The sequence below is a fragment of the Enhydra lutris genome, unplaced genomic scaffold, assembly GCF_002288905.1.
Source record: "Enhydra lutris kenyoni isolate GAN:26980312 unplaced genomic scaffold, ASM228890v2 scaffoldscaffold92, whole genome shotgun sequence".
Classification (NCBI taxonomy): domain Eukaryota; kingdom Metazoa; phylum Chordata; class Mammalia; order Carnivora; family Mustelidae; genus Enhydra; species Enhydra lutris.
This window is the reverse complement of record NW_019154176.1, coordinates 438,510-448,101: the sequence shown is the minus strand read 5'-3', so window position 1 is coordinate 448,101 and position 9,592 is coordinate 438,510. Positions and strand designations below refer to the sequence as shown.

Below are 9,592 nucleotides of genomic sequence, written 5' to 3'. Positions count from 1 at the left end.
TTCCAGCTGAGGGGCCTGGAGGCTTTTATTTATCAACCTGTCCACAGGGTGGGGGCGGACCCACTACAGGGCGACCTCAGGGGCCACCTCACCGGAACCCTGGCCTCGGGCTACATCTGCCTCCCTCTGCTCTCGCCGCTTCTTCCGCTGGAGCAGCCGCCGTTCCCGCTCGTACTCCTTCATGCGCATCACGTAGCTGTAAGCAGAGCAGTGAACAGCGGTCAGGCTTCCCAGCCAGGCCCTCCCACGCCCCGGGGAGCTGAAGGGACAGGAGTAGGTGCCCCACAGCTTTCTGGGAAGCCTCTGAGTGGGAAAGACCTGTGTGCCTGGCTTAAGCGTGGGGTGTGCCTGGGCCAGAGCTGCCTGGCTGACACCAGTGAGCCCAGGGCTGAAGCTGGGCCTCCAACCTGGAACCCGGCCTGGCCATTCCTCCAGGGCCTCAGAGCCATCCAGCCCTCCTGCAGGCCCCTTGAGATTCCTCCGAACCAAGTTGGGGCCTGGTCGGAACCTCAGAGCCGGCTGGCTGTCTTGTCTGTGGGGCAGTGTCCTGCTGGGGGTGGGTCTGGGGCTCACTCGAGGTGCTCGCAGTATTCCCAGTCGTGCTGCTCGTGCTTGCAGGCCAGGAAGTTGGGGAAGCTGTCGCGCTTGCACTTGAGCAGCCGGATGAGGTAGTGGGCGCAGTAGTCCCGCTGCTGCAGCACCAGCTGCGCGTCGTTCATCTGCTGCTGGGTGGCCACCATCTCTGCAAGGAGCGGGCAGGCTTGCTGGGCTCGAACTGCCCGAGACCCGTCTCCCACCCTCACACCAGACTCCCGGGAGCCCCCAATGGCATGTGGCGCCTGCAGTACGGCCACCCTCCGGCAGTGTCCTTTCTAATATGCGCAAAGACCACTCTGGACGCTGAGGCCCAGACACGGAAAGGGTCCCTCTCCCCATCACCCCAGGGTGCCTCCGCATCTGTACTGGATCCTTACGTCCCCTTCCCTGGGGCTCCCTCCCCCAGGCTCACTCTCCAGACAGCTCCACCCTGCAGAGCCCATGCTCGGAAACTACCTTCTCCCAGGAAACCACCTTCTCTCAGTGTGTTGTCCCCCGGAGGGCCACACCCCAGCGCTGCCTGGGGCACATGCATCCTGGCCCGGCCCTGCCCTGCCGGCAGCCTCCACCTCCTCTGCTAAGAAGTGGAGTCATGTCCCCAGCTCCAGAGTCAACAGTGTGCGAATACATGTGAAGCACTTGGGCCCATGCCTCAGAGGAGCTGAACTGGCTCCTGGTCCTGGTGCCGTGGCCGCCGGGCACATCTGACGGGGTGAAATCACCCTTACGAGGCTGACTGGGGCTGGTAGGACTGGACACCTACCCCAGCCTATGACCACCCACTCTCCTCAGCCCAACATGGGGCCCTGGACCCAGGCGTCCTGCAACCTCAGGGCCAGCCCCACTCCCCTCGACGTCTTCTTGGTCCAGGGGCCACCCCATCAGCCCCAAAAGGTGTCCACGGCGATCTTGTACCTTCCCCTGGCTGGCTTCCTTCCCCTCTGCTTTCCAGTCCCATTTTTCTGTCTCCCAGCCGGACCTCATCTCCTGCCCCTGCCCCCATGCTCTTCCAGCCCTCACGCTGCCCACACACGGCTTTCACCAGGGCCTCCCGAGATGCCAGGACTCCATGCTTCCTCAACTTCCTGCCTGCTTCTTTCTCGAATGCTCTTTTCCCCACTGCTCCCTGGGACCACTCTCTGGCTGCCCAAACATTAAATGATGGCTTCCAGTGGTTCTTGCTAGGAGCTCTCTGCTCATTCTCATCCGTGGCTCGATCCCACTCCACAGGTGGATGAGCCCTAACTTGGTCCCACCAACCTCATCTGAGCCCCAGGCCTGGGTATCCACCTGCAGCCCCCTGCTGGCTTGCACAGCAGTGTGGCACCAGCAGTAGTGGGGTCTCTGGCGTGAGCCAGGAGTCACACAGCACCTACTGTGTGCTAGGTGTTGGAGATACAGCAGGGAACATGCCAGACAAGGGTGCCTGCCCTCGGAGGCAGACACAACAGTCACGTGGAACCAGCTTATCACAGAATGTCTGCCAATGCTCAGTATTAGGGAGCAAAGTAAAGCAACGGAGAGAGGGGCAGTGTTGGGGTATGGGTCACCCCTCAGATGCAGGCGTCCCCTAGAAAGGCATCTGAAGGTGAGGAAGTGAGTCCTACCTGGGCGGAGAGCATTCCCAGTGGTGGGACAGCAGGTTGAAAGGCCCTGAGGTGATAAGAGGTTCAGGATGCACCAGGGCTCTCGGCCCCCCAACACAAGCATGTGGCCGGAGCTAGAGCCAGGGGCAAGCTTGGTGGGGAAGTCAGGAATTCTGTTCTGGACCTGCTGAGTGGGAGATGCCCACGAATCTGGAGTTGAGGGTCCAGGCCCAGCTGGAGATAAAAAACTGGGAGCATCACAAGGCACGTGAAACCAGGGGACTGGCAGAGACCCCCAGGGCTGGGTGGGAGTGAGTGGAGATGGAAGGCCCAAGCAGCAAGGTACCTCACCATTTATAAGGCAGGGACATGGGGAGGAATCCTGAGGGCCCATCAGTGAGGTGTGTGGGCATGCGGGCACCTGGGCACCAGGTGAAGAGGGGTTTCCAGGAAGTGGTAGCGATCAACTTGGATGCCAGCTGCAGTGGGTTAGAACAGAGAAATGACAACCGGTTCAGGGATACAGACAGAGTGGAGGGTGAGTGGGAAGTTGGATAGGATCCCCTTCTGTGAAGTGGTGGGGATTCAGCTGGAGGGATTTTCAAATGGTAGAAATAAGTGTGTTTGCATGATGATGGGAAAACCAGTGTTACACAAGAAGGGTTGGGGCAGACAACAGGCAAGGGGATGTGACAGGTGGCACAAAGCGTTCGTCTGGAGTGGCGGGGGGGCGCATGCCTGGCTAGTGCATGAGCAGATCATCTGGTGGAACAAGAGAGAAGGCCATCATAGAGATGCAGGGAAGCTGAGCTCTTTTGGTTGCTTGTATTTTCTTTTTTTTTTTTTTTTTTATTTTTTAAAGATTTTATTTATTTATTTGTCAGAGAGAGAGAGGGAGAGAGAGCGAGCACAGGCAGACAGAATGGCAGGCAGAGGCAGAGGGAGAAGCAGGCTCCCTGACGAGCAAGGAGCCCGATGTGGGACTCGATCCCAGGACACTGGGATCATGACCCGAGCCGAAGGCAGCTGCTTAACCAACTGAGCCACCCAGGCATCCCTCTTGTATTTTCTTAATAAGAGATATAAGTGACTAGCTGGAGGGAGGTACTTGAATTCTGAGAGAGAAGGTATGGGGTTTAGGAAGGCACGAGAATGAGCCAAGTGCCAGAGAAGGTAGTAGGAAAACCAGCAGCGTGAGGGTCAGCAAGGGGAGACATGGGGAGAGCAGTCAGCCAGGTTAGGTGTTTTTCTCCTGTAATGTTCGGCTGCACAGGGATAGATGCCAAGGAAAGCCCAGTCTGAGTCCAGTTTTGGTTTAGCCAAGCAAGAAAGAGGAGCAGGGGCCTGTGTCATTATGGGCAAAGGATTCACATGATAAGGAAGTGGGGGACTGACCGGATGCGGGTTCACGTGGGACTGACAGACCATCAGGATTTGGGACACTGGAGGAGTCCACCACCTCCTAACGTTCTCTCTGCACACCACTGGCTTAGAGGTCTCTCTGTCGCTCCCCACGCAGCAGCCAGCATCTTTTGACTAAGCAAGTCTGGTCATGTCCCTCTGCTTAGAAGCACGGACTCTCCCCTCTCCTTGTATTTTATCTGGCCAACTCCTACGTATCCCTCTCAGATGTCGCTTCCAGCCACCGCCTCCTGGAAGCCTGCCTTGATACCCCAGGTGCCGCCCCCCGAGATATGCCCGATTCCGCTGTCTTTCCCACAGGGCTGGCGTTCCCTCTAGTCAGTGTCTGCTGTATGGACGGTGCCCAACTTGAGACCTGGCCAGGCTGGCCCTCGATATGCTTGTGATAATGCTACATAAAAAGAGCAACGAGCAGGACATGTGCGGCCTGAGGGGGCCCCTCTTGTGTTTTGTGTATGACCTGAACAGCAGTACCATCTGGACAGAGATACAGCGGACACGTCCCTTCCGTGATACACCCTGCCCTGCCTCCCCACTGCCTCGAGGACCAAGCCCGGCTCCGACCGCCTCTCGGCCCCAGACTGCCACTCTCGCCCCCAGGCTTTTTGCTCCAACTGTGACTTCTGTTTGGGATGCCTCCATACTCAGCCAGGCTCACGGGAGTCCTCTAGACTCTTCCGGGCCACGCTGCGGGGCTGAGCCCAGACACAGCGCCGGGAACCCGAGCCCAACCCTGGGTACCCCGCGATTCGGGAGTTCCGGGCGTCCGCGTCCCACTCCAGCCGGCCGCGCCTGCGCACTGGGCCTCACCGCGCTCCTTGCGCCCCGGGAAGCCGTAGTCAGGGGGGAAGGTGGGCATCCGTTGGGGATCGGGCTCCCCCGATGGATCGGTCACATAACGCCGGACCAGATGCGCCCCCATGGCTGCAGTCGCCGCAGATTCCCGCAGCAGCCGGGGTCACCTCGCTCCTACCCGGAAGCACTACCCCTTTGCCAGCCACAGCTTCCGGGTTGCACAGGCTGCTGCCGGGATCAGGGAGACGAGCGGCTGAGGAGGACTTCCGTTCTCTCTCGCGCCACCTGGCGGTCAGGCGGAGACCGCACAGGCGCAGCAGTGGCCTCGAGAAATCAGGTGGACTCCAGAAAGGGTCTTCCGGCTTCTGGAGACAATCTGGGCGGGCGATGAGGAAGACGTCGACCAGGGGCCTTTTCCCACCCTCCCTAGGCACAAACGAAAATTATTATTATTTTTTGAAAGATTTTATTTATTTATTTGGCTGAGAGACAGCGAAAAAACACAAGCCTGGGGAGTGGGAGAGGGAGAAGCAGGTTCCCCGTGGAGCAGGGAGCCCAACACGGTGCTTGATCCCAGCACCGTGGGATCATGACCCTAGCGGAAGGCAGACGTCTAACAAGTGAGCCACCCAGGTGGCCTGAAAATTAGTTTTCATAGCGTGTTTCCAAAAACCCGTTTTTCTTTTAAAACATTCAAATTTCAATTAATGAATCATTGAACACTACATCAAAAATTACTGATGTACTATATGTTGGGTAATTGAACATAATAACAACAACAACAAAAAAACATTCGAATTTGTCTTAAAAAAAAAACTCCTGCGCAGTACTGATGATATAATTAGCAAACATCAAAATTTTAAATGCAATTTGTAAAGTTTTTCCGGAGAGATAAACACACCAGGCGAGGTGGCACAAGGCAAGATTTATTAAAGGCACTCTCCCGCGCAGTTTCAGAGCTCAGGAGAAGGGGAGCCAGGAAAACTGCGATGGGAGGAGGGCACCCTGGGGCGAGTTTTCACAACTCTGGAAAGCAGAGTGGGGGAAGTCGCGCCTGAGGCAGGGAGAAGGGGGCTTTTAAGGGGTCTCGAGGGGAGTTCAGGGGTCTTTTGGCAAGTTTCCCTTATTTGGATATTTCGCCTGCTGTTCGGGGTCCCATTGTGATGAGGGAGCAGGAGGCTGGCTGAGGACAAAGCAAAAGCTGGCACCTTGCACCCCCTCTCCACCCGCTCCCCTCGGTAATATGTGTCACATTCCTCAGGCACCCCTGACTGCCATAAACGACAAACAAATAGTTAACTTGCAGAGATCACAATCCTGCAAGACAGAGTCTCCCTTGGTTTACAAATGTCCTAGAGATTTACAACAAAGAAGTTACCTTATCAATAGCCCAATTTCCAGAGGCACATAACTCAGCTCCTCAAGCCTTAATGTCACCCTCCCCACCATAAACAAAACTGAAGGAGGCTGAGGTAGAAGGAAAAGTAAATAAAGTTAAATTTCTTCTAAACCTAAATCTCACTAACAAGGACGCTTGGTAGCAGGAATGTGACATTCCACCAGGAGACTCCCAATTGTCTTTATGTTAATGCCTCATTAGAGGGAAAGCGGCCTTGGCTTGATAGTAACCAGGCCTTCAATATCCTGACAGTCTTCTTTACCCCAATAGCCCTTCTGAACACCCCTTTGTCCTCACCTACCCGACTCCTGTGTATATAACCAGCCACTCCTCACATCCCCGGGGCAGCATCTCTGTCTGCTCACGGGTCCTGTCCCCGTGCTCTAATAAACCACATTTTTGCACCAAAGACGTCTTAAGAATTCTTTCTTAGCCGTCGGCTCCGAACCTCACCCCACCGAACCTCACCTAGGTTCAAGAATTTCATCATTTGGCGACCACGAAGGGACTGTGAGTCTTTACATTTGGACTCTGAGCTTCAGTGCAAAATTGGTGAGTACTTTCTCCTTTTCCTTTAGTCTCATTTCAGAGGATTTTCAAGGAGTATGGTCTTATTGGAACACTTGCATGTCAATTGCTCAGGCTGTAATCCTCTAGCCCGTGGCTACTCTACGGGGAGGAGAGCATCTGCCTTTTGGCTGTAAGTTAGTACCCTGGCCGGAATGGCAATAAGACCCAGAAACTTGATGCCCTCTCTGTATTCCTGTTCTTATATAAAGTTGTCTGTCTTGGGCACGGGACAGCCACCTGAGTCACCAGGACAGCTGCCAATCTTAAGACTCCCGTGTGAGGTTTCCTCCTGATTGATCTAGTGTGATCCCCTCCACATCCCTGGTCTAGCCACTTTTGGCCGAGAGACCTCCACTGGGAGCCGGCCGAAACCAGTATCCGATTGAATTAAAACACAGCCGGGGAATGTTTCCTAGGGAAGTTGGCTACAAGGACCACATGTGTTGGAATGTCACTTAGACCATGATGGATTTCAGTCTTTACTGTTTCTTGTCAGTGTCTTCTACAGACTACTTAAAGGTACGAAATTGGGTAATTTCCCCTTGCCAAACTTTTCTAATATTTCCATGGGTTAAAATGGCAAAACAGTATGCAGTCTTCAGGAAAGAAGATGGCATGGCATGGCACAGTGTTTTGGTCCATTCACCAGGCACCCATCAGCAGCCTAGGATGCGATGGGGAAGGGGAGGGACACTGGCACCCCTCCAGGGCCTTTTATGGCAGGAATGCCTTCTCGGGGAAGGCAGGATGGTGATCAATAGCGATGGCTTGTGTGAGGGACGCCTCCGGTCACTTTTGACACACAGGAACCTCTGACATATCCTGCGTGGGATGCCACCCAGGAGTCGGGGGGGGGGATTTGGTAATGGACCTTCTTTACTTTTCTGGGAGCATGGCCTCAGTAGGCTTCTTCAGTTCCCAAGGACTCTACCTTGGGGTGTCTTTTAACCCACTGGAAATAATTTGGATTGCAAAACTTAGGAAAGGACTGAGGTTCTGTAACACTGCATGGCCTTAGTGGGATCCATCAGTTAGATCTCCTCTGCAGGAAACAGGGCGAATGGACCTAGGATACCTTCATTGCTCATACCTAGGCCTTCATTGCTCTACACCAGGACCCCAAACTAAGGGGCTTTGCAGAATGTGTTTGCCTGAATGAGTCAGATAGTAAACTTCCTCCTGACATACTGGATGATAATTACATAAATAAGTCTTCTTCTAGTAAACCCAGGTTGCTGGACCATCCCTAGCAAAGGGGACGCTGACCTTATGTCTCTCTGTTCCTCCTGATAGATGTGGGGCTTCTCCCTCACTCACTTCCCGTGTTAATGGATATAACTGGAGCCAACTGGGGCTAGTCTAACTCGAGACAGAGACCCCAAGGAATATTCCCAGGCAGCTGCCGAAACTCTCTTTGTTTCGGGGAAGTTTCCCTGTCTTCTCTGGCCCAACGTGGACTGCTTAACCCCTCCCCCCTTGCCGGTGGGGAAGCATGGCATCTGCTCCTCTGTTGGGGCTGATGAGCTCTAAAACCAGGAATCCTTTCTCTGCCTCCTGGTGGCACTTTGTTTCTTCTGTCTCCCCCTTCTCCTGTTTCTGCACCAACATGCGTGCAGCCTGCATGACCGGCCTCTAGACCATGCACCACGGCTCATTCTCTCTTCCCTGTCAAGGAGCAAGAAGAGCAGCCCCTGGACCTAACACCCCCCACTCCAGATCCTCCCACCCGTGTCTCAGGTAAACATTCAAAGTGGAGTGGGCCCAGGTGGAATGTAAGTCAGTATTGGAACTAAGTTAAGTTTGTTGGCTTAATTAAGATAGACGTGTCTTTGAAGTTACAGCAGTAAATGTAAAGCTTTTATTCTATCAAAGTTTACTGAAGGTCAAATAAGCTCGTGTTATTTGTTAAAATTTGTTAGCAAAGAAATGACTAAACTGATGGTTAATTGTCTGTCTCAAAGTTTTAATGGGTAATTACTGAAGTAGCTTTCCAAGTCTTCGCTAACCTGAAACTTTAAACCAAACAGGATAAAATGCTAGAGGGCTGGTTGCTGGAACTAGGTTTGTGCTTTTGAAATCTGTTGGTAAACATGTTTTGTGCTTAACTGATTCATAAATTTGCCATCTAAAGAATTCTGTTGTAACAGTTCACAATTGGTTAATAACTGACTAGAGGTTAAGGTGTTTCTAAGAGTACAAAATTCTGCTAAGTGTAACTAAGACTGATAGAAATAAGGGAAACAACTCTGTATGTAAAAAAAGTAAAAGATATGTAATAAAGATTTAAGGAATGGGAGTACATTTTGTTGAAGGTAAGAGAAGGTAATTTTGTCCTAAATGAAATAGTTGTTTGAAAGGAAATGGCTTGGGAGAAAACCTGAATGCAAAGGAAAGTTGTAGAAGGTTTGTGAAGGGAAATCTTCAGAAAAGTAATTTTAGATATGGTCAGGACGGACTAAGAAAGAAAGAAAAACAGCCCCCAACGTGATTTAGCACTCTTCTGACCTGCTTCCACATAGATTATACTTCCAAGGGCCATTTGGCTTTGAGAGATTAAGAAAGCAGCCCAACCTTGAGGGACTGCGGAAACACCCTGTTACCATCCTCCATTGCCTGTAACCACAGAAACTCACTCTTATTTGTAAAGAGTGAAAGGGGAGACTGATCACCTCCCATTAGCCAGGGATACCCAAAAAGGGGAGGGTGTCCAACCTGTTTGAATCTGAAGAGTGCCTGACTGTGTGAATGTGTCTGTATGGCTCCACCGCTTTGGCTACGGAGTCTGAGTGGGCTGCACCCTGAGTCTCGCGGGGCGTCATATGGCATAACGGTCATCTACTCCACGGAGTAGCCTGGTCCAGGGTTTATACGGACAGACCTTAGCTAAGACTCTCCTAAGGTCCCGTGAGGGACGTGAGCAGGACAGGATCTGAAAGATCCCCCTCCCTTTGTCTGCGACATCATTCACGATGGGAGGGAAACCCAGAAAACTCATATTTTAAGACTGCATACTTAAGAATTAAAAAAAAAAAAAAAGGAAAAGACACTGGTATAAAAAAGCTGGTTTTCTCTCTGTTTAAAAGGGCAAAGTTTTCTTAGGTTAATTGATCTGTTAAAAAGTGTAAATGGGGGACACCTGGGTGGCTCAGTTGGTTAAGCGGCTGCCGCCTTCAGCTCAGGTCATGATCCCAGCGTCCTGGGATCGAGTCCCACATGGGTCTCC

At 52.8% G+C, this 9,592-nt stretch overlaps 2 protein-coding genes across 2 annotated transcripts; both read right to left on the bottom strand.

Annotated features, from left to right (window-relative positions):
- Positions 1-4,635, bottom strand: LOC111162542 (NADH:ubiquinone oxidoreductase subunit B7). The gene is made up of 3 exons (XM_022527032.1): positions 4,416-4,635; positions 574-742; positions 1-196 (listed from the first exon to the last, which is right to left on the bottom strand). The coding sequence occupies exons 1-3, from the start codon at positions 4,525-4,527 to the stop codon at positions 64-66; spliced, it is 414 nt and encodes a 137-aa protein (XP_022382740.1). The 5' UTR covers positions 4,528-4,635; the 3' UTR covers positions 1-63.
- On the bottom strand, positions 750-3,021 carry LOC111162541. Its single transcript, XM_022527030.1, has one exon. The coding sequence runs from the start codon at positions 2,575-2,577 to the stop codon at positions 1,675-1,677; it is 903 nt and encodes a 300-aa protein (XP_022382738.1). The 5' UTR covers positions 2,578-3,021; the 3' UTR covers positions 750-1,674.
- Positions 4,636-9,592: the final 4,957 nt, after the last annotated feature.

What these genes read in the sequence shown, in the direction of transcription:
- LOC111162542 (XM_022527032.1), bottom strand. Translation starts at nt 4,527, where the DNA reads ATGGGGGCGCATCTGGTCCGGCGTTATGTGACCGATCCATCGGGGGAG. An exon ending in CCCGGGGCGCAAGGAGCGCG is followed by an intron (nt 743 to 4,415) that starts GTGAGGCCCAGT and finishes CGCTCCTTGCAG; the next exon opens with AGATGGTGGCCACCCAGCAG. An exon ending in GAATACTGCGAGCACCTCGA is followed by an intron (nt 197 to 573) that starts GTGAGCCCCAGA and finishes CTCTGCTTACAG; the next exon opens with CTACGTGATGCGCATGAAGG.
- LOC111162541 (XM_022527030.1), bottom strand. Translation starts at nt 2,577, where the DNA reads ATGGGCCCTCAGGATTCCTCCCCATGTCCCTGCCTTATAAATGGTGAG.